Below are 25273 nucleotides of genomic sequence, written 5' to 3'. Positions count from 1 at the left end.
AGTAACATAACAACAGAACACACTGCAGTCACTGGCCTACAGAGTAACATAACAACACAACAAACTGTAGTCACTGGCCTACAGAGTAACATAACAACACAACACACTGTAGTCACTGGACCACACAGAAACATAACAACACAACACAACACACTGCAGTCACTGGACCCCACAGTAACACAACAACACACTGCAGTCACTGGACCCCACAGTAACATAACAACACAACACACTGCAGTCACTGGACCCCACAGTAACATAACAACACACTGCAGTCACTGGACCACACAGTAACATAACAACACAACACACTGTAGTCACTGGACCCCACAGTAACATAACAACACAACACACTGCAGTCACTGGACCCCACAGTAACATAACAACACAACACACTGCAGTCACTGGACCCCACAGTAACATAACAACACAACACACTGCAGTCACTGGACCCCACAGTAACATAACAACACAACACACTGCAGTCACTGGACCCCACAGTAACATAACAACACACTAAAGTCACTGGACCCCACAGTAACATAACAACACAACACACTGCAGTCACTGGACCCCACAGTAACATAACAACACACTGCAGTCACTGGACCCCACAGTAACATAACAACACACTGCAGTCACTGGACCCCACAGTAACATAACAACACAACACACTGCAGTCACTGGACCCCACAGTAACATAACAACACACTGCAGTCACTAGACACCACAGTAACATAACAACACAACACACTGCAGTCACTGGACCCCACAGTAACATAACAACACAACACACTGCAGTCACTGGACCCCACAGTAACATAACAACACACTGCAGTCACTGGACCCCACAGTAACTTAACAACACACTGCAGTCACTGGACCCCACAGTAACATAACAACACAACACACTGCAGTCACTGGACCCCACAGTAACATAACAACACAACACACTGCAGTCACTGGACCCCACAGTAACATAACAACACAACACACTGCAGTCACTGGACCCCACAGTAACATAACAACACACTGCAGTCACTGGACCCCACAGTAACATAACAACACAACACACTGCAGTCACTGGACCCCACAGTAACATAACAACACAACACACTGCAGTCACTGGACCCCACAGTAACATAACAACACAACACACTGCAGTCACTGGACCCCACAGTAACTTAACAACACACTGCAGTCACTGGACCCCACAGTAACATAACAACACAACACACTGCAGTCACTGGACCCCACAGTAACATAACAACACAACACACTGCAGTCACTGGACCCCACAGTAACATAACAACACAACACACTGCAGTCACTGGACCCCACAGTAACATAACAACACAACACACTGCAGTCACTGGACCCCACAGTAACATAACAACACAACACACTGCAGTCACTTGACCCCGCAGTAACATAACAACACACTGCAGTCACTGGACCACACAGTAACATAACAACACACTGCAGTCACTGGACCCCACAGTAACACAACAACACAACATATCACATGAATATCTGGAATTTCCATGAGTAACTTTATTTTTTTCTCTGTGTATAAAGACCAATGCTGTAATCAAACCCACAGCTCTGTGAGTGTAGTTGGGGTTTGTTGGGTGAATGGTATTCTCCTATAGAGTTACCTTGTCTGAAACCTGAAAACATTAGCTCCCAGAGATGATGCCTTAGGCGGGCTAACACAGTCTTGTAGCATGAAAACAATCCAGCTTGAGGCACAATCACAAAAACCCCATTTTTAGAACCACATACCTCCTCCCTCTGTTTCTCCCTCTCTCGCTCCCTCTCCTGCTCCTCCCTCTCTCTCTCCTTCAACTGCGCCTCCTCTTTCTCCCTCTGCAGGTTCTCCTGCTGTTCCTGCTTTGGCCTGAAGGGGGGAACGCGCCGAGGGGAGCTGGGGGGAACTGACCCTCTGGCGGCTGCTGCTGGACGCTGCCTGGGGAGGACTGGAGAGAGAGAGAGAGGAGGGGGAGATAGAGAGAGAGGGGGAGGGGAGGAGAAAGAGAGCGAGAGGGAAAAGGGAGACAGAGAGGGATATATGGGGGGACACAGAGAGAGAAGATAGAGAAAGGGAGAGAGGGGAGGTGAGAAAGACAGAAGTAGAGAGAGAGAGAGGAGGAGAGAAAGATAGAGATAGAGAGACACAGAAAGAGAGAGAGAGAGAGAGGGGTTAAATGGGGTTAAATTAACAGCATGAAAAACACATCATTGCGGTTGCCCCACACGCAGCAGACAGACTGAGCCTGCCACCACTGATTTACACAGATCACTGCTACTGCCTGGCATCCCTGCTACTAACTGGCATCACTGCTACTGCCTGGCATCCCTGCTACTAACTGGCATCACTGCTACTGCCTGGCATCACTGCTACTAACTGGTATCACAACTACTGCCTGGCATCCCTGCTACTAACTGGCATCACTGCTACTAACTGGCATCACTGCTACTGCCTGGCATCACTGCTACTGCCTGGCATCACTGCTACTAACTGGCATCACTGCTACTGCCTGGCATCACTGCTACTGCCTGGCATCACTGCTACTGCCTGGCATCACTGCTACTGCCTGCATCACTGCTACTGCCTGGCATCACTGCTACTGCCTGGCATCACTGCTACTGCCTGGCATCACTGCTACTTCCTGGCATTACTGCTACTGTCTGGCATCACTGCTACTGCCTGCATCACTGCTACTGCCTGGCATCACTGCTACAGCCTGGAATCACTGCTACTGCTTGTCATCACTGCTACTGCCCGGCATCACTGCTACTGCCCGGCATCACTGCTACTGCCTGGCATCACTGCTACTGCCTGGCATTACTGCTACTGTCTGGCATCACTGCTACTGCCTGCATCACTGCTACTGCCTGGCATCACTGCTACAGCCTGGAATCACTGCTACTGCTTGTCATCACTGCTACTGCCCGGCATCACTGCTACTGCCCGGCATCACTGCTACTGCCTGGCATCACTGCTACTGCCTGGCATCACTGCTACTGCCTGGCATCACTGCTACTGCCTGCATCACTGCTACTGCCTGGCATCACTGCTACTGCCTGGCATCACTGCTACTGCCTGCATCACTGCTACTGCCTGGCATCACTGCTACTGCCTGGCATCACTGCTACTGCCTGGCATCACTGCTACTTCCTGGCATCACTGCTACTGTCTGGCATCACTGCTACTGCCTGCATCACTGCTACTGCCTGGCATCACTGCTACAGCCTGGAATCACTGCTACTGCTTGGCATCACTGCTACTGCCTGGCATCACTGCTACTGCCCGGCATCACTGCTACTGCCTGGCATCACTGCTACTGCCTGAGATCACTGCTACTGCCTGGCATCACTGCTACTGCCTGGCATCACTGCTACTGCCTGGCATCACTGCTAGTGCCTGAGATCACTGCTACTGCCTGGCATCACTGGTACTGCCTGAGATCACTGCTACTGCCTGGCATCGACTCTTTCAAACTGGATGACACACATAGAAAGGTTGATCTAACCTTGTGTGTGTCAACTACACATTAATGGTCTGACACACACACACACACACACACACACACACCGTAGACACGGGGGTTTCCTCCTCTAATGACATCGATGGATCATTCTGTCGTCTCCATTAGTTCAATTAAGACTATTATCAGAAACGATAAAATATGTACTGTATGTATGTGTATGAGTGTGTAGGTGTGTGTGTGTGTTTGTGTGGGTGTGTGTGTGTATGTAGGTGCGTGTGTGTGTGTGTGGGTGTGTGTGTGTGTGTGTGTGTGTTTGTGTAGATGCGTGTGTGTGTCTGTAGGTGTGTGTGTGTGTGTAAGTGTAGCTGTGTGTGTGTGTTTGTGTAGACGTGTGTGTGTGTGTGTGTGTCTGTAGGTGTGTGTGTGTGTATGTGTAGCTGTGTGTGTGTGTTTGTGTATTTGTGTAGACGTGTGTGTGTGTGTGTGTGTGTGTGTGTGTGTGTGTGTGTGTGTGTGTGTGTGTGTGTGTGTGTGTGTGTGTGTATGTGTAGCTGTGTGTGTGTGTGTTTGTGTAGATGTGTGTGTGTGTCTGTAGGTGTGTGTGTGTGTGTGTGTGTAGATGTGTGTAGGTGTGTGTCTGTGTTATCACAGGCTGAGTCGTTACAACAGTCAGTACTACAACTAAACAGCATCAATATTAGTGGAAACAAACATTTGTCTTAAGGATGTGCCAGAATTTATATATTTTTATTTTATTTATTTAAACCTTTATTTAGTGAGGCGAGTCAGTTAAGAACAAATTCTTATTTACAATGGTCGGCCTACCCCCCGGCCAAACACGGACGACGCTGGGCCAATTGTGTGCCGCCCTATGGGACTCCCAATCACGGCCGGATGTGATTCAGTCTGGATTTGAACCAGGACTGTAGTGACGCCTCTTGCACTGAGATGCAGTGTCTCCCATTTGCTGGGCAGTTACATATATAAATATTAGTTTATACGTTATTATATCACTACTTTCCAAGTATTGTTTTAAACAAATATATATATATATATATATATATATATAAATAGTAATTACATTTTACACTATGAAGTCCCACAGGAGCATTGTGGACTTCATATCTTTCACCCACAGCCCATAATACTGTCTAGTCGTCTTCTCTAGTAGTCAATCACATATAACAACATATACTATTTAGCATACATTTTTATCCAAAGAGACTCACAGTCACGCACGCATACATTATTGTTTTACATTTAGGGAATTGGGAATTGAATTCACTATCCTGGTGTCGTAAGGAACGTGTCTTTCCCAACCCGAGCAAGGTGCATACATTCAGCTGGACAACTGACTAGGTATCCCCCCCCCCCCCCCCCCCCTTTCCCCGACACCGTCATCCACCATCTATTCAGCTCTAAAAACATCTGTTACCCCTGAAGGACTGGTCTCCATGACAACAGGGGGCATCATCTGTCTGCGGTAATGAGCTGGGGGGAGGGGGGGGGGGGGGGGGGGGGGGGTGGAGACACTTGGCTTTGACAGTGAATGAAAGGGAGCATTTACAGGACACCCCTCCCCCTGTTCCAGCCCCTCCCCCTGGCCCTCCTCCCCCTGTTCCTCTCTAACAGTACAACTGGCCCTTCTAACAGTACAACTGGCCCTTCTAACAGTACAACTGGCCCCTCTAACAGTACAACTGGCCCCTCTAACAGTACAACTGGCCCTTCTAACAGTACAACTGGCCCTTCTAACAGTACAACTGGCCCCTCTAACAGTACAACTGGCCCTTCTAACAGTACAACTGGCCCTTCTAACAGTACAACTGGCCCTACAACTGGCCCCTCTAACAGTACAACTGGCCCCTCTAACAGTACAACTGGCCCCTCTAACAGTACAACTGGCCCGTCTAACAGTACAACTGGCCCTTCTAACAGTACAACTGGCACCTTCTAACAGTACAACTGGCCCTTCTAACAGTACAACTGGCCCTTCTAACAGTACAACTGGCCCCTCTAACAGTACAACTGGCCCTTCTAACAGTACAACTGGCCCTTCTAACAGTACAACTGGCCCTACAACTGGCCCCTCTAACAGTACAACTGGCCCCTCTAACAGTACAACTGGCCCCTCTAACAGTACAACTGGCCCGTCTAACAGTACAACTGGCCCTTCTAACAGTACAACTGGCACCTTCTAACAGTACAACTGGCCCTTCTAACAGTACAACTGGCCCTTCTAACAGTACAACTGGCCCCTCTAACAGTACAACTGGCCCTTCTAACAGTACAACTGGCCCTTCTAACAGTACAACTGGCCCTTCTAACAGTACAACTGGCCCTTCTAACAGTACAACTGGTCCTACAACTGGCCCTTCTAACAGTACAACTGGCCCCTCTAACAGTACAACTGGCCCTTCTAACAGTACAACTGGCCCGTCTAACAGTACAACTGGCCCTTCTAACAGTACAACTGGCCCGTCTAACAGTACAACTGGCCCTTCTAACAGTACAACTGGCCCTTCTAACAGTACAACTGGCCCCTCTAACAGTACAACTGGCCCTTCTAACAGTACAACTGGCCCTTCTAACAGTACAACTGGCCCCTCTAACAGTACAACTGGCCCCTCTAACAGTACAACTGGCCCCTCTAACAGTACAACTGGCCCTTCTAACAGTACAACTGGCCCCTCTAACAGTACAACTGGCCCTTCTAACAGTACAACTGGCCCCTCTAACAGTACAACTGGCCCTACAACTGGCCCCTCTAACAGTACAACTGGCCCCTCTAACAGTACAACTGGCCCCTCTAACAGTACAACTGGCCCTTCTAACAGTACAACTGGCCCCTCTAACAGTACAACTGGCCCTTCTAACAGTACAACTGGCCCCTCTAACAGTACAACTGGCCCTACAACTGGCCCCTCTAACAGTACAACTGGCCCCTCTAACAGTACAACTGGCCCCTCTAACAGTACAACTGGCCCTTCTAACAGTACAACTGGCCCCTCTAACAGTACAACTGGCCCCTCTAACAGTACAACTGGCCCTTCTAACAGTACAACTGGCCCCAGCTTGCCCCCCCCCCAGTTGGTCTAAAACTGCCACTGCATGTTTTCTCCATGTGATATTCTCCCTTCTCTCCCCACGCTATCTGCCGTGTGTGTACCTATGTCTCACCTGGTGACTGGGGTTTAGGAGGCACCACAGCCAGCCTCTTAGGAGAGGAAGGAAGGGACCTTGTGATCTCAGAACTCCTCGGGAACTCCTTCCTCACACCTGTCATCAAACACAGCAACAAATCACAAACATGGAATTAAGCAATCAACCAATCAGAGACAATCAAAAACACATCAATTAAGCAATTATAACATTTAATTAGGCAATCAACCAATTATGTTATCAGTCTACTCAATCAATATCTAATCTTCAACATCGCCCTCCTTTTCTCTCTACCCACATCTTCCATCTAATCAGTTTAAGCACCCTTTTCCCTTTTCCTGATAATTAGACCTGGGATTTTTTTTCTCCCTCTCAAATCAATTCAAAGGGCTTTATTGTAAACATATGTTTACATCGTCAAAGCAAATGGAATAGAATAAACAATAAACAAAAGTTAAATTGACAAAGGAAGCATTAGTAAACATTACACTCACAAAAGTGTTTAATTAATATAAATGTTTTAAATGTTATATTATTGGCTATGTTCAGTGTTGTAACAACGTGCAAGTAGTTGAAGGTATGAAAGGGAAGATAAATAATAGAAATAAACAGGTTGTATTTACAATGTTGTTTGTGTTCTTCACTGGTTGCCCTGTTCTCATGGCAACGGGTCACAAATCTTGCTGCTGTGACGTGCCGTATACTGCAGTATATCGCCTAACAGATGTGGGAGTTTATCCATGTTTGATTTGTTTTCGAATTCTTTGTGGGTCTGTGTGATCTGAGGGAAATATGTGTTTCTAATTTGTTCATATATTTGGAAGGAGGTGAGGAAGTGCAGCTCAGTTTCCACCTCATTTTGTGGGCAGTGTTCTCAATAGCAAGGCTGTGCTCACTGAGTCAGTTCATAGTCAAGGATTTTCTTAATTTGGGGTCAGTCACAGTGGCCATATAGCATTCCAGTCTGCTATGTTTGTTGGTTGATTATTTCCAGTGTGTCCAACAGTTATCTTTTTGCTTTCTCATATTTGGTTGGGTCTAAATGTGTTTATGTCCTTGTGTTTTGTGGGGTTTGTATGTGAACAGAGCCCCAGAACCAGCTGGCCGAGGAGACTCTTCTCTAGGTTCATCTCTCTATAGAAGAGGGCTTTGTGGTGTAATGTGTTGCTTCCTGGTGGTTGCAGAATTGAACAGTCTATTCTGGATGTTGATAACTAGTGTGTATCGTCCTATTTCTGCTCTGTATTGCTTGGGGGATTGGATTGTACAAAAAGTATATTTTTTGCAGAATTCTGCATGCAGAGTCTCAATTGGGTGTTTTCTGAATTCTTGGTGACATCACAATGGGTTCAATAACGGATTGAAGTGTTTTCTGAATTCTTGGTGACATCACAATGGGTACAATAACTGATTGAAGTGTTTTCTGAATTCTTGGTGACATCACAATGGGTTCAATAACTGATTGAAGTGTTTTCTGAATTCTTGGTGACATCACAATGGGTTCAATAACGGATTGAAGTGTTTTCTGAATTCTTGGTGACATCACAATGGGTTCAATAACTGATTGAAGTGTTTTCTGAATTCTTGGTGACATCACAATGGGTACAATAACTGATTGAAGTGTTTTCTGAATTCTTGGTGACATCAAAATGCGTTCAATAACTGATTGAAGTGTTTTCTGAATTATTGGTGACATCACAATGGGTTCAATAACTGATTGAAGTGTTTTCTGAATTATTGGTGACATCACAATGGGTTCAATAACTGATTGAAGTGTTTTCTGAATTCTTGGTGACATCACAATGGGTTCAATAACTGATTGAAGTGTTTTCTGAATTCTTGGTGACATCACAATGGGTTCAATAACTGATTGAAGTGTTTTCTGAATTCTTGGTGACATCACAATGGGTTCAATAACTGATTGAAGTGTTTTCTGAATTCTTGGTGACATCACAATGGGTTCAATAACTGATTGAAGTGTTTTCTGAATTCTTGGTGACATCACAATGGGTTCAATAACTGATTGAAGAGTTTTTTCCAGATCCTAATTGGTATGTTGAGTTTTATGTTCCTTCTGATGGCATAGAAGGCTCTTCTTCCCTTGTCTCTTACATCGTTCACAGCCTTGTGGTAGTTACCTGTGGTGTTTATGTTTAGGACGAGGTAGGTGTAGTTCTTCGTGTGCTCCAGGGCAACAGTGTCTAGATGGAATTTGTATTTTTTTGTCTTGACTACTGGACCTTTTTTGGAACACCATAATTTTTGTCCTACTGAGATTCACTGTCAGGGCCCAGGTCTGACAGAATCTGTGCAGAATATCTGCTGTGCTGCTGTAGGCCCTCCTTGGTTGGTGACAGAAGCACCAGATCGTCAGCAAACAGTAGACATTTGAGTCCAGTAGGGTTAGGCTAGGTGCTGCAGACTGTTCTTGTGCCCTCACTAATTCGTTGATATAAATGTTGAAGAGTGTGTGGCTCAAGCTGCGTCCCTGTCTCACCCCATGGACCTGAGGAAGGAAATCTATGTGTTTTTTGCCAATTTTAACCGCAAACTTGTTGTTTGTGAACATTGATTTTATAACGTCATATGCTTTCCCCTCCGACACCGCTTTCCATCAATTTGTATAGCAGACTCTCATGACAAATTGAGTCAAAAGCTTTTTGAAATCAACAAAGCATAAGAAGACTTTGCTTTTGTTTTGGTTTGTTTGTCAATAAAGGTGTGCAGGGTGAATACGTGGTCTGTTGTATTTTGGTAAGAATCCAATTGGACATTTGCTCAGGACACTGTTTTCACTGAGGAAATGTTGGAGTCTGCTGTTGATGATACTGCAGAGGACTTTTATGAGATTGCTGGTGATACATATTCCACTGTAATTTATTGGGGTCAAATTTGTGTCCACTTTTTGTGGATTGGGGTGATCAGGCCTTGGTCCCAAATATTGGGGAAGATGCCAGAGCTGAGGATAATGTTGAAGAGTTTAAGAAGAGCCCATTTGAATTTGTGGTCTCTATATGTGAAATGGTGTTTTCTACATTGGATAAAAGTAGAGACTCAGAGCTACAAAATGGTTTATCATACACTGCATTTGAGGAACAATGGGAAAGTAATTCTGCTTTGAAAGTTGATGAACTTGTAACCTCACTTTTGAGAAAATGGCCTGTGAATGTTTTGGTACCTACAGAAGAGCTCTCCTTTGTCAACACCCATTCAGCATCGTTCACACCCTCTTTAGATTCACCCATCTCTTTAAGGTTTGATCTGAGCGTTCTGTCCTTACAACAGCAGTCAAGCACCCAAGCTAACTGGCTAACAGTTGTCGCAGTGACATTCTACTAAAATGGACACTTGCATAGTGAAGTCTTTGTTAAGACATGTAGCTTGCTAGCTAAAGAATGAACCATAATCACAACGTTACCACCCTGCATGAATCTGCAGGTAGCTAACCAACCAGTTTAAATGTTAGCTAGCTAAAATGAGGCTATAGCCAGCTAACATTAGGCTATAGCCAGCTAACATTAGGCTATAACTAGCCAAGGATCGAGGCAAAGATGAATGGAGGAAAGTACAGAGAGATCCTCGATGAAAACCATCTCTAGAGCAGTCAGGACCTCAGACTGGGGTGGAGATTCACCTTCCAACAGGACAACGACCCTAAGCACACAGCCAAGACAACGCAGGAGAGGCTTCGGGACGAGTCTCTGAATATCCTTGAGTGGCCCAACCACAGCCCGGACTTGAACCCAATCAGACATCTCTGGAGAGACCTGAAAATAGCTGGGCAGTGACGCTCCCCATCCAACCTGACAGAGCTTGAGAGGATCTCCAGAGAAGAATGGGAGAAACTCCCCAAATACAGGTGTGCCAATCTTGTAGCGCCATACCCAAGAAGTTTCGAGGTTGTAATCACTGCCAAAGGTGCTTCAACAAAGTACTGAGTAAAGGGTCTGAATACTTATGTAAATGTGATATTTATTTTCTTTTCATTTCTAAAAACGTGTTTTTGCTTTGTCATTATGTGGTATTGTGTGTTGATTGATGAGGGGGAACAAATTATGTAATCCATTTTAAAATAAGGCTGGAACTTAACAAAATGTGGAAAAAGTCAAGGGGTCTGAATACTTTCTGAATGCGCTGTATAACATTCTATTGGTTGCAAGAATTTTGTATAACTATATAAATTGAAGAACAAACTTTTGAATCCAGCGTCGTTCTGTGTATCAGCCAGGGGGAGGGGCAGGGGCAGGGGCAGGGACAGGGGGAGGGGCAGGGACAGGGGGAGGGACAGGGGTAGTTAATGTGTACTGTGTGTGGTTAATGTGTACTGTGTGGGTAATGTGTACTGTGTGTAGTTAATGTGTACTGTGTGGTTAATGTGTACTGTGTGTAGTTAATGTGTACTGTGTGGTTAATGTGTACTGTGTAGTTAATGTGTACTGTGTGTAGTTAATGTGTACTGTGTAGTTAATGTGTACTGTGTAGTTAATGTGTACTGTGTAGTTAATGTGTACTGTGTAGTTAATGTGTACTGTGTGGTTAATGTGTACTGTGTAGTTAATGTGTACTGTGTGTAGTTAATGTGTACTGTGTGTAGTTAATGTGTACTGTGTAGTTAATGTGTACTGTGTAGTTAATGTGTACTGTGTGGTTAATGTGTACTGTGTAGTTAATGTGTACTGTGTGTAGTTAATGTGTACTGTGTGTAGTTAATGTGTACTGTGTAGTTAATGTGTACTGTGTGTGGTTAATGTGTACTGTGTGTAGTTAATGTGTACTGTGTGGTTAATGTGTACTATATAGTTAATGTGTACTGTGTAGTTAATGTGTACTGTGTGTAGTTAATGTGTACTGTGTAGTTAATGTGTACTGTGTGTAGTTAATGTGTACTGTGTGGTTAATGTGTACTGTGTGTAGTTAATGTGTACTGTATAGTTAATGTGTACTGTGTAGTTCATGCGTACTGTGTAGTTAATGTGTACTATGTGTAGTTAATGTGTACTATGTGTAGTTAATGTGTACTGTGTGGTTAATGTGTACTGTGTAGTTCATGTGTACTGTGTAGTTAATGTGTACTGTGTAGTTAATGTGTACTGTGTGGTTAATGTGTACTGTGTGTAGTTAATGTGTACTGTGTAGTTAATGTGTACTGTGTGTAGTTAATGTGTACTGTGTAGTTAATGTGTACTGTGTGTGGTTAATGTGTACTGTGTGTAGTTAATGTGTACTGTGTGGTTAATGTGTACTATATAGTTAATGTGTACTGTGTAGTTAATGTGTACTGTGTGTAGTTAATGTGTACTGTGTAGTTAATGTGTACTGTGTGTAGTTAATGTGTACTGTGTGGTTAATGTGTACTGTGTGTAGTTAATGTGTACTGTATAGTTCATGTGTACTCTGTGTGTAGTTCATGTGTACTGTGTAGTTCATGCGTACTGTGTAGTTCATGTGTACTGTGTAGTTCATGTGTACTGTGTAGTTCATGTGTACTGTGTAGTTAATGTGTACTGTGTAGTTCATGCGTACTGTGTAGTTAATGTGTACTGTGTAGTTCATGTGTACTGTGTAGTTCATGTGTACTCTGTGTGTAGTTCATGTGTACTCTGTGTGTAGTTCATGTGTACTGTGTAGTTCATGTGTACTGTGTAGTTCATGCGTACTGTGTAGTTCATGCGTACTGTGTAGTTCATGTGTACTGTCTAGTTCATGTGTACTGTGTAGTTCATGTGTACTGTGTAGTTCATGTGTACTGTGTAGTTCATGTGTACTGTGTAGTTCATGTGTACTGTGTAGTTCATGTGTACTCTGTGTGTAGTTCATGTGTACTCTGTGTGTAGTTCATGTGTACTCTGTGTGTAGTTCATGTGTACTCTGTGTGTAGTTCATGTGTACTCTGTGTGTAGTTCATGTGTACTCTGTGTGTAGTTCATGTGTACTCTGTGTGTAGTTCATGCGTACTGTGTAGTTCATGTGTACTGTGTAGTTCATGTGTACTGTGTAGTTCATGTGTACTCTGTGTGTAGTTCATGTGTACTGTGTGTAGTTCATGCGTACTGTGTAGTTCATGTGTACTGTGTAGTTCATGTGTATTCTGTGTGTAGTTCATGTGTACTGTGTGTGCATATGAGCCTGTGCATGCCTCACCAACAGGTGACCCTCTGGGCTGAGCAGGCAGGTATCTTCGAGGCAGAGCTGGGGTAGATGGGGGCTGTAGATTACGGGTGGCATAGTTTGGGGGTCCCCCTCCTCTCTGGGGGTCTGTACAGGGTGTGTTGGTCACTCTGTAGAGGGGAGGGTCCACACACACACTGGGCCCTGGAGAAAACAGAGGACACAATTACACAGTTTATCAGAGTAAAGGGGAGACAGAGACAGAGACAGTCTAACATAGTTAAGGGGAAACAGAGACAGAGACAGTCGAACAGAGTTAAGAGGAGACAGAGACAGAGACAGTCTAACAGAGTTAAGGGGAGACAGAGACAGAGACAGTCTAACAGAGTTAAGGGGAGACAGAGACAGAGACAATTTAACAGAGTTAAGGGGAGACAGAGACAGTTTAACAGAGTTAAGGGGAGACAGAGACAGTTTAACAGAGTTAAGGGGAGACAGAGACAGTCTAACATAGTTAAGGGGAAACAGAGACAGAGACAGTCTAACAGAGTTAAGAGGAGACAGAGACAGAGACAGTCTAACAGAGTTAAGGGGAGACAGAGACAGAGACAGTCTAACAGAGTTAAGGGGAGACAGAGACAGAGACAATTTAACAGAGTTAAGGGGAGACAGAGAAAGAGACAGTCTAACAGAGTTAAGGGGAGACAGAGACAGTTTAACATAGTTAAGGGGAGACAGAGACAGAGACAGTCTAACAGGGTTAAGGGGAGACAGAGACAGTTTAACAGGGTTAATGGGAGACAGAGACAGTTTAACAGAGTTAAGAGGAGACAGAGACAGAGACAGTCTAACAGGGTTAAGGGGAGACAGAGACAGTTTAACAGAGTTAAGGGGAGACAGAGACAGTTTAACAGGGTTAAGGGGAGACAGAGACAGAGACAGTCTAACAGAGTTAAGCGGAGACAGAGACAGTTTAACAGAGTTAAGGGGAGACAGAGACAGTTTAACAGAGTTAAGGGGAGACAGAGACAGAGACAGTTGAACAGAGTTAAGGGGAGACAGAGACAGAGACAGTTTAACAGAGTTAAGGGGAGACAAAACAGTTTAACAGGGTTAAGGGGAGACAGAGACAGTTTAACAGGGTTAATGGGAGAAAGAGACAGAGACAGTTGAACACAGTTAAGGGGAGACAGAGACAGAGACAGTCTAACAGAGTTAAGGGGAGACAGCGACAGTTTAACAGAGTTAAGGGGAGACAGAGACAGTTTAACAGAGTTAAGGGGAGACAGAGACAGAGACAGTCTAACAGAGTTAAGGGGAGACAGAGACAGAGACAGTCTAACAGAGTTAAGGGGAGACAGAGACAGAGACAGTCTAACAGAGTTAAGGGGAGAAAGAGACAGAGACAATTTAACAGAGTTTAGCAGAGTTAAGGGGAGACAGACACAGAGACAGTTTAACAGAGTTAAGGGGAGACAGAGACAGAGACAGTTTAACAGAGTTAAGGGGATACAGAGACAGAAACAGTTTAACAGAGTTAAGGGGAGACAGAGACAGTTTAACAGAGTTAAGGGGAGACAGAGACAGTTTAACAGAGTTAAGGGGAGACAGAGACAGAGACAGTTTAACAGGGTTAAGGGGAGACAGAGACAGTTTAACAGGGTTAATGGGAGACAGAGACAGAGACAGTTTAACAGAGTTAAGGGGAGACAGAGACAGTTTAACAGGGTTAAGGGGAGACAGAGACAGTTTAACAGAGTTAAGGGGAGACAGAGACAGTTTAACAGAGTTAAGGGGAGACAGAGACAGAGACAGAGACAGTTTAACAGAGTTAAGGGGAGACAGAGACAGAGACAGTTTAACAGGGTTAAGGGGAGACAGAGACAGTTTAACAGGGTTAATGGGAGACAGAGACAGTTTAACAGAGTTAAGGGGAGACGGAGACGGAGACAGTTTAACAGAGTTAAGGGGAGACAGAGACAGTTTAACAGGGATAAGGGGAGACAGAGACGGAGACAGTTTAACAGAGTTAAGGGGAGACAGAGACAGAGACAGTCTAACAGAGTTAAGGGGAGACAGCGACAGTTTAACAGAGTTAAGGGGAGACAGAGACAGTTTAACAGAGTTAAGGGGAGACAGAGACAGTCTAACAGAGTTAAGGGGAGACAGAGACAGAGACAGTCTAACAGAGTTAAGGGGAGACAGAGACAGAGACAGTCTAACAGAGTTAAGGGGAGAAAGAGACAGAGACAATTTAACAGAGTTTAGCAGAGTTAAGGGGAGACAGACACAGAGACAGTTTAACAGAGTTAAGGGGAGACAGAGACAGAGACAGTTTAACAGAGTTAAGGGGATACAGAGACAGAGACAGTTTAACAGAGTTAAGGGGAGACAGAGACAGTTTAACAGAGTTAAGGGGAGACAGAGACAGTTTAACAGAGTTAAGGGGAAACAGAGACAGAGACAGTTTAACAGGGTTAAGGGGAGACAGAGACAGTTTAACAGGGTTAATGGGAGACAGAGACAGAGACAGTTTAACAGAGTTAAGGGGAGACAGAGACAGTTTAACAGGGTTAAGGGGAGACAGAGACAGTTTAACAGAGTTAAGGGGAGACAGAGACAGTTTAACAGAGTTAAGGGGAGACAGAGACAGAGACAGAGACAGTTTAACAGAGTTAAGGGGAGACAGAGACAGAGACAGTTTAACAGGGTTAAGGGGAGACAGAGACAGTTTAACAGGGTTAATGGGAGACAGAGACAGTTTAACAGAGTTAAGGGGAGACAGAGACAGAGACAGTTTAACAGAGTTAAGGGGAGACAGAGACAGTTTAACAGAGTTAAGGGGAGACAGAGACAGAGACAGAGACAGTTTAACAGAGTTAAGGGGAGACAGAGACAGAGACAGTTTAACAGGGTTAAGGGGAGACAGAGACAGTTTAACAGGGTTAATGGGAGACAGAGACAGTTTAACAGAGTTAAGGGGAGACAGAGACAGAGACAGTTTAACAGAGTTAAGGGGAGACAGAGACAGTTTAACAGGGTTAAGGGGAGACAGAGACAGTTTAACAGAGTTAAGGGGAGACAGAGACAGTTTAACAGAGTTAAGGGGAGACAGAGACAGAGACAGAGACAGTTTAACAGAGTTAAGGGGAGACAGAGACAGAGACAGTTTAACAGGGTTAAGGGGAGACAGAGACAGTTTAACAGGGTTAATGGGAGACAGAGACAGTTTAACAGAGTTAAGGGGAGACGGAGACGGAGACAGTTTAACAGAGTTAAGGGGAGACAGAGACAGTTTAACAGGGATAAGGGGAGACAGAGACGGAGACAGTTTAACAGAGTTAAGGGGAGACAGAGACAGAGACAGTCTAACAGAGTTAAGGGGAGACAGCGACAGTTTAACAGAGTTAAGGGGAGACAGAGACAGTTTAACAGAGTTAAGGGGAGACAGAGACAGAGACAGTCTAACAGAGTTAAGGGGAGACAGAGACAGAGACAGTCTAACAGAGTTAAGGGGAGACAGAGACAGAGACAGTCTAACAGAGTTAAGGGGAGAAAGAGACAGAGACAATTTAACAGAGTTTAGCAGAGTTAAGGGGAGACAGACACAGAGACAGTTTAACAGAGTTAAGGGGAGACAGAGACAGAGACAGTTTAACAGAGTTAAGGGGATACAGAGACAGAGACAGTTTAACAGAGTTAAGGGGAGACAGAGACAGTTTAACAGAGTTAAGGGGAGACAGAGACAGTTTAACAGAGTTAAGGGGAGACAGAGACAGAGACAGTTTAACAGGGTTAAGGGGAGACAGAGACAGTTTAACAGGGTTAATGGGAGACAGAGACAGAGACAGTTTAACAGAGTTAAGGGGAGACAGAGACAGTTTAACAGGGTTAAGGGGAGACAGAGACAGTTTAACAGAGTTAAGGGGAGACAGAGACAGTTTAACAGAGTTAAGGGGAGACAGAGACAGAGACAGAGACAGTTTAACAGAGTTAAGGGGAGACAGAGACAGAGACAGTTTAACAGGGTTAAGGGGAGACAGAGACAGTTTAACAGGGTTAATGGGAGACAGAGACAGTTTAACAGAGTTAAGGGGAGACGGAGACGGAGACAGTTTAACAGAGTTAAGGGGAGACAGAGACAGTTTAACAGGGATAAGGGGAGACAGAGACGGAGACAGTTTAACAGAGTTAAGGGGAGACAGAGACAGAGACAGTCTAACAGAGTTAAGGGGAGACAGATACAGTTTAACAGGGTTAAGGGGAGACAGAGACAGTTTAACAGAGTTAAGGGGAGACAGAGACAGTTTAACAGAGTTAAGGGGAGACAGATACAGAGACAGTTGAACAGAGTTAAGGGGAGACAGAGACAGTTTAACAGGGTTAAGGGGAGACAGAGACAGTTTAACAGAGTTAAGGGGAGACAGAGACAGTTTAACAGAGTTAAGGGGAGACAGATACAGAGACAGTTGAACAGAGTTAAGGGGAGACAGAGACAGTCTAACAGAGTTAAGGGGAGACAGAGACAGAGACAGTTTAACAGAGTTAAGGGGAGACAGTCTAACAGAGTTAAGGGGAGACAGAGACAGAGACAGTTTAACAGAGTTAAGGGGAGACAGAGACAGTTTAACATAATTAATGGGAGACAGAGACAGAGACAGTTTAACAGAGTTAAGGGGAGACAGAGACAGAGACAGTTTAACAGAGTTAAGGGGAGTCAGAGACAGAGACAATTTAACAGGGTTACGGAGAGACAGAGACAGAGACAGTCTAACAGAGTTAAGGGGAGACAGAGACAGTTTAACAGAGTTAAGGGGAGACAGAGACAGTTGAACAGAGTTAAGGGGAGACAGAGACAGAGACAGTTGAACAGAGTTAAGGGGAGACAGAGACAGTTGAACAGAGTTAAGGGGAGACAGAGACAGTTTAACAGAGTTAAGGGGAGACAGAGACAGTCTAACAGAGTTAAGGGAAGACAGAGACAGTTTAACAGAGTTAAGGGGAGACAGAGACAGAGACAGTCTAACAGAGTTAAGGGGAGACTGAGACAGTTTAACAGAGTTAATGGGAGACAGAGACAGAGACAGTTTAACAGGGTTAAGGGGATACAGAGACAGAGACAGTTTAACAGAGTTAAGGGGAGACAGAGACAGAGACAATTTAACAGGGTTACGGAGAGACAGAGACAGAGACAGTCTAACAGAGTTAAGGGGAGACAGAGACAGTTTAACAGAGTTAAGGGGAGACAGAGACAGTTGAACAGAGTTAAGGGGAGACAGAGACAGAGACAGTTGAACAGAGTTAAGGGGAGACAGAGACAGTTTAACAGAGTTAAGGGGAGACAGAGACAGTTTAACAGAGTTAAGGGGAGACAGAGACAGTCTAACAGAGTTAAGGGAAGACAGAGACAGTTTAACAGAGTTAAGGGGAGACAGAGACAGAGACAGTCTAACAGAGTTAAGGGGAGACTGAGACAGTTTAACAGAGTTAAGGGGAGACAGAGACAGAGACAGTTTAACAGGGTTAAGGGGATACAGAGACAGAGACAGTTTAACAGAGTTAAGGGGAGACAGAGACAGTCTAACAGAGTTAAGGGGAGACAGAGACGGAAACAGTCTAACAGAGTTAACGGGAGACAGAGACAGTTTAACAGAGTTAAGGGGAGACAGAGACAGTTTAACAGAGTTAAGGGGAGACAGAGACAGTTTAACAGAGTTACGGGGAGACAGAGACAGAGACAGTTTAACAGAGTTAAGGGAAGACAGAGACAGTTTAACAGAGTTAAGGGGAGACAGAGACAGTTTAACAGAGTTAAGGGGAGACAGTAATGTAAAAAAAAATATGTAAATAGATTTTATTTTTGCATTTTCCAATTAAGAACATTCAAAACAAAAATCTCTCTCTCTCTCTTTCTCTCTCTCTCTCTCTGTCTCTCTCTCCCACGCTCTCTCTCTCTTTCTCTCTCTCTCTCTCTCTCTCTCCCCCACTCAATTCAATTCAATTCAATTCAAGGGCTTTATTGGCATGGGAAACATGTGTTAACATTGCCAAAGCAAGTGAGGTAGACAACATACAAAGTGAAAATATAAAGTGAAAAACAACAAAAATTAACAGTAAACATTACACATACAGAGGTTTCAAAACAGTAAAGACATTACAAATGTCATATTATATATATAAATACAGTGTTTTAACAATGTACAAATGGTTAAAGGACACAATATAAAATAAATAAGCATAAATATGGGTTGTATTTACAATGGTGTGTGTTCTTCACTGGTTGCCCTTTTCTCGTGGCAACAGGTCACAAATCTTGCTGCTGTGATGGCACACTGTGGAATTTCACCCAGTAGATATGGGAGTTTTTCAAATTTGGATTTGTTTTCGAATTCTTTGTGGATCTGTGTAATCTGAGGGAAATATGTCTCTCTAATATGGTCATACATTGGGCAGGAGGTTAGGAAGTGTAGCTCAGTTTCCACCTCATTTTGTGGGCAGTGAGCACATAGCCTGTCTTCTCTTGAGAGCCATGTCTGCCTACGGCGGCCTTTCTCAATAGCAAGGCTATGCTCACTGAGTCTGTACATAGTCAAAGCTTTCCTTAATTTTGGGTCAGTCACAGTGGTCAGGTATTCTGCCGCTGTGTACTCTCTGTTTAGGGCCAAATAGCATTCTAGTTTGCTCTGTTTTTTTGTTAATTCTTTCCACTCCACCACTCTCTATCTCACACACACTCTCTCTCTCTCTCCCACCCCTCTCTCTCACGCTCTCTCTACCACCTCTCTCTCTCTCTCCCCTGACCCGCCAAACCGCGCTTCTTAACACCTGCCTCGCTTAACCTTGAAAAGCCGGTCGCACCAATGTGTAGGAGGAAACACTGTTCAACTGACGATGGGTATCAGCCTGCAGGTGCCCGGCCCGCCACAAGGAGTCGCTAGAGCGCAATGAGTCATGTAAAGCCCCCCCCCCCCAGGCAAAACCCTCCCCAGCCAAGAAGTAGTGCACCTGATTCAACGCGGGGTAGATTCTATTTTAAGAAGAGGTGTTGAGAAGCTGTTACCTAACCCTCTTCATGTTGGTAGCCAGCTGTTAAGCCATGGAAACACACACACACAGAGCATGTCCTTGACACACAGCCTTATGGGTAATTCTGGGAGAAATCAGTAGCCTTGCCAATCAGATCATGTGGCACTACTGTCCAGTAAACTAAATGAGATGGCTTTAATCACCAGCGCGCACAGACACACACACACGTGTGTGTGTACGTTGAGCGTGGATCCAGTGTTAATTAAGAAATTATTTTGTTTTGTTTTTTTGTGATATATTGGACTGTGTTGTAGTAGACGTTGTCATGCAAGAAGACAACGATATATTGGACTGTGTTGTAGTAGACGTTGTCATGCAAGAAGACAACGATATATTGGACTGTGTTGTAGTAGACGTTGTCATGCAAGAAGACAACGATATATTGGACTGTGTTGTAGTAGACGTTGTCATGCAAGAAGACAACGATATATTGGACTGTGTTGTAGTAGACGTTGTCATGCAAGAAGACAACGATATATTGGACTGTGTTGTAGTAGACGTTGTCATGCAAGAAGACAACGATATATTGGACTGTGTTGTAGTAGACGTTGTCATGCTAGAAGACAACGATATATTGGACTGTGTTGTAGTAGACGTTGTCATGCAAGAAGACAATGATATATTGGACTGTGTTGTAGTAGACGTTGTCATGCAAGAAGACAACGATATATTGGACTGTGTTGTAGTAGACGTTGTCATGCAAGAAGACAACAATATATTGGACTGTGTTGTAGTAGACGTTGTCATGCAAGAAGACAACGATATATTGGACTCTGTTGTAGTAGACGTTGTCATACAAGAAGACAACGATATATTGGACTGTGTTGTAGTAGACGTTGTCATGCAAGAAGACATGCTGCCTCTCTATGCTCTGATGTGTCAACAACCACCTCTCAGACTAAACAGACACATGTAGTAAACCTGGTGGGATTGTAACCGACAGGCTGAATTTAACCCGATCCTGCAGATTACCGCAGAATTTATTCAAATGCTGCTAACAGAAGATAACATGCACCAGAGGGCCGAAATAAGCTTGATTGCAACGAGTCAAGTGGTGATGATACCAGACATCTCCTAGTTACTGTGTCTAGTGATGATGATACCAGACATCTCCTAGTTACTGTGTCTAGTGATGATGATACCCAGACATATCCTAGTTACTGTGTCAAGTGGTGATGATACCAGACATCTCCTAGTTACTGTGATTAGTGATGATGATACCCAGACATCTCCTAGTTACTGTGTCAAGTGGTGATGATACCAGACATCTCCTTGTTACTGTGTCTAGTGGTGATGATACCCAGACATATCCTAGTTACTGTGTCTAGTGGTGATGATACCCATACATCTCCTTGTTACTGTGTCAAGTGGTGATGATACCCAGACATCTCCTTGTTACTGTGTCAAGTGGTGATGATACCCAGACATCTCCTTGTTACTGTGTCAAGTGGTGATGATACCCAGACATCTCCTTGTTACTGTGTCAAGTGGTGATGATACCCAGACATATCCTAATTACTATGTCTAGTGGTGATGATGATACCCCGACATCTCATTGTTACTGTGTCTGAACAAACGCTGTAAATACTACCTACAGTGGCAAGAAAAAGTATGTGAACCCTTTGGAGTTACCTGGATTTCTGCATAAATTGGTAATCAAATTTGATCTGAACTTCATCTATGTCACAACAATAGACAAACACAGTGTGCTTAATCTAATAGCACACAAATGATTGTATTTTTCTTGTCTATATTGTATACATAATTTAAACATTCACAGTGTAGGTTGGGAAAAGTATGTGAACCCCTAGGCTAATGACTTCTCCAAAAGCTAATTGGAGTCAGGAGTCAGCTAACCTGGAGTCCAATCAATGAGATAAGATTGGAGATGTTGGGTAGAGCTTCCTTGCCCTGTAAAAAACACTCACAAAATGTGAGTTTGCTATTCACAAGAAGCATTTCCTTGATGTGAACAATGCCTCAAACAAAACAAATCTCAGAAGACCTAAGATTAAAAACCTCTCTAGGATATGTGGGACGGTAGCTTCCCACCTGGCCAACATCCAGTGAAATTGCAGAGCGCCAAATTCAAAATACAGAAATGCACATAATAAGACAGTGTTATACATCGGCTTAAAGATGAACTTCTTGTTAATCCAGCCGCTGTGTCAGATTTCAAAAATGCTTTACGGCGAAAGCATATCATGCGATTATCTGAGAACAGCGCCCAGCAGACAAATCATTACAAACAGTTACCAGCCAAGTAGAGGAGTTACACAAGTCAGAAATAGCAATAAAATTAATCACTTACCTTTGATGATCTTCATATGGTTGCACTCACAATACTCCCATTTACTCAATTAATGTTTGTTTTGTTCGATAAAGTCCCTGTTTATATCCAAAAACCTCAGTTTTGTACACACGTTTTGTTCAGTAATCCACAGGCTCAAACGATAAATGGAGAATGTTCAGAGAAAGTTCAGCACTGTTGCTACTCTCCTTAGGAGTGGCCGTCCTGCAAAGGTGACTGCAAGAAGAATCGTAGAGTGTCAGTTAACCTCTTGAAACTAGGGGGCACTATTTTAATTTTGGGAAAAATAACGTTCTCAAAGTATGTGAAGGGTTGAAGCTCATTGGCAATGGAGTCGTTTTTTTTAGTTTCCCCCCTTTCCCCTCAGGCTTGTTTAATGAAAATGCTTGTAAGTAATATTCTATTAAGTTGGGACTTAGTCTCAAATGGGAGGAAATGTGGTGGAAAATGTATTGATAGACATCATATGACTGTTTTTATGCTGATACAAACTGGTCTTGTGTGACTTAGTCGTACAGACAAGAGCCGTTTTGGGTGCAACCGTAGTATGTGACATCCTGTATTCACATTCTGCACAAACTTTGCTGTGTGGAAACTTGCAGGAAGGAACAGACAATGGTGGCAATGTGAGCTATTTTAATCTGCACAGTGAAGCTAAATCACCTTTTACACACCATGTTCCGCCCCTGTTTCCACACATCTGCCAAACTGCCACATAGATAAAAGAGGTTGTTCTTTTCTATAAAAGCTGAGAGCCAACTCTGTTCATTGGCATAGGCCAACATTACTGTTCCGCAGAACGAACGAGTCGTGCATTCCACCTGGCCACCACATTCAGCAGCTTGTATGGAAATCTGATCATTTTCACCTGTCCTTGTTATTGTCTCCAACCCCCCAGGTGCCGCTTGTTATCCCTTGGTGCTCCTGCCTTTTCTTTTCTCTTTTACTAGTCCTACCGGTTTTGACCCTTGCCTGTTTTCTGGACTCTGTACCTGCCTGCCTGACCTTTCTGCCTGCCCTGACCTTGAGCCTGTCTGCCACTCTGTTCCCTCTTGGACTCTGTACCTGCCTGCCTGACCTTTCTGCCTGCCCTGACCTTGAGCCTGTCTGCCACTCTGTTCCCTCTTGGACTCTGTACACGCCTGCCTAACCTTTCTGCCTGCCCTGACATCGAGCCTGCCTTCCACTCTGTTCCCTCCTGAACTCTGATCTGGTTTTGACCTTTTGCCTGTCCACAACCATTCTCTTGCCTTCCCCTTTTGGATTGTTAATAAATATAAAAGACTCAAACCATCTGTCTCCCGTGTCTGCATCTGGGTCTCGCCTTGTGCCCTTATAATGCCCATCGGCAAGATGTTGCAAAAAAAAAAAAACTGTGGGTGGATAGCACTTTGATGTTCTCCTGAAAGGGATGTGTTTGCCTTTCTAAAGTAGGTCTCTCTCCTTCGCCTCTAATTTAACAAATTACTTTGTATGGATTATTATCGTTACAAATGCAATTGATGCAGTCAAATTTTATATTTCCTGTCAAGATATGTTGCATGAATTCACAATGAAAAAATGCAATTAAATAGAAAAATAATTGAATTATTAGGCTCACAATTTCACACATTTTCAACATATATTTTCCCCCGTTCTACGCTTGACAAACAGTTCCCTCATTCCGCCACTTGGCACTGTGCGTACACATGTGTGTCATGGCTGTGAGTCAATTTACGCACACTCTCACAAGGAAATGTTGACACAGATCAATCTCACACTCTCAAGGAAAAGTTGACACGTATCAATCTCACACTCTCAAGGAAATGTTCACACAGATCAATCTCACACTACGCCCCACTGTAACGCTGGTGACAGGTCTAATGCTGGTGACAGGTCTAATGTTGGTGACAGGTCTAATGCTGGTGACAGGTCTAATGCTGGTGACAGGTCTAATGTTGTCTTCCAGCCAACTGTAATGCTGGTGACAGGTCTAATGTTGTCTTCCAGCCAACTGTAATGCTGGTGACAGGTCTAATGTTGTCTTCCAGCCAACTGTAACACTGGTGACATGTCTAATGCTGGTGACAGGTCTAATGTTGCCTTCCAGCCAACTGTAATGCTGGTGACAGGTCTAATGTTGTCTTCCAGCCAACTGTAACACTGGTGACAGGTCTAATGTTGTCTTCCAGCCAACTGTAATGCTGGTGACAGGTCTAATGTTGTCTTCCAGCCAACTGTAATGCTGGTGACAGGTCTAATGCTGGTGACAGGTCTAATGCTGGTGACAGGTCTAATGTTGTCTTCCAGCCAACTGTAACGTTGGTGACAGGTCTAATGCTGGTGACAGGTCTAATGTTGTCTTCCAGCCAACTGTAATGCTGGTGACAGGTCTAATGTTGCCTTCCAGCCAACTGTAACACTGGTGACAGGTCTAATGTTGTCTTCCAGCCAACTGTAATGCTGGTGACAGGTCTAATGTTGCCTTCCAGCCAACTGTAATGCTGGTGACAGGTCTAATGTTGTCTTCCAGGCAACTGTAATGCTGGTGACAGGTCTAATGTTGTCTTCCAGCCAACTGTAATGCTGGTGACAGGTCTAATGTTGCCTTCCAGCCAACTGTAATGCTGGTGACAGGTCTAATGTTGTCTTCCAGCCAACTGTAATGCTGGTGACAGGTCTAATGCTGGTGACAGGTCTAATGTTGTCTTCCAGCCAACTGTAATGCTGGTGACAGGTCTAATGTTGTCTTCCAGCCAACTGTAATGCTGGTGACAGGTCAAATGCTGGTGACAGGTCTAATGCTGGTGACAGGTCTAATGTTGTCTTCCAGCCAACTGTAACGTTGGTGACAGGTCTAATGCTGGTGACAGGTCTAATGTTGTCTTCCAGCCAACTGTAATGCTGGTGACAGATCTAATGTTGCCTTCCAGCCAACTGTAACACTGGTGACAGGTCTAATGTTGCCTTCCAGCCAACTGTAATGCTGGTGACAGGTCTAATGTTGTCTTCCAGCCAACTGTAATGCTGGTGACAGGTCTAATGTTGTCTTCCAGCCAACTGTAATGCTGGTGACAGGTCTAATGTTGTCTTCCAGCCAACTGTAACACTGGTGACATGTCTAATGCTGGTG

The 25273-nt window shown here is 44.2% G+C and overlaps 1 protein-coding gene across 1 annotated transcript in view; it reads right to left on the bottom strand.

The window, feature by feature from the left end:
• mtus2a (microtubule associated tumor suppressor candidate 2a) overlaps positions 1-25273 on the bottom strand; it is a 172547-nt gene that overhangs the window by 24487 nt on the left and 122787 nt on the right. The window contains exons 5-7 of the mRNA XM_036967473.1: positions 12798-12968; positions 6675-6773; positions 1786-1979 (exon numbers count right to left, since the gene is read on the bottom strand). Of these exons, the coding sequence (XP_036823368.1) occupies positions 1786-1979; positions 6675-6773; positions 12798-12968 (464 nt within the window). The remainder of the gene's footprint in view (positions 1-1785; positions 1980-6674; positions 6774-12797; positions 12969-25273) is intronic.

Source organism: Oncorhynchus mykiss, chromosome Y (assembly GCF_013265735.2).
Source record: "Oncorhynchus mykiss isolate Arlee chromosome Y, USDA_OmykA_1.1, whole genome shotgun sequence".
Taxonomy (NCBI): Eukaryota; Metazoa; Chordata; class Actinopteri; order Salmoniformes; family Salmonidae; genus Oncorhynchus; species Oncorhynchus mykiss.
This window is presented reverse-complemented; position numbering and strand designations above follow the sequence as displayed.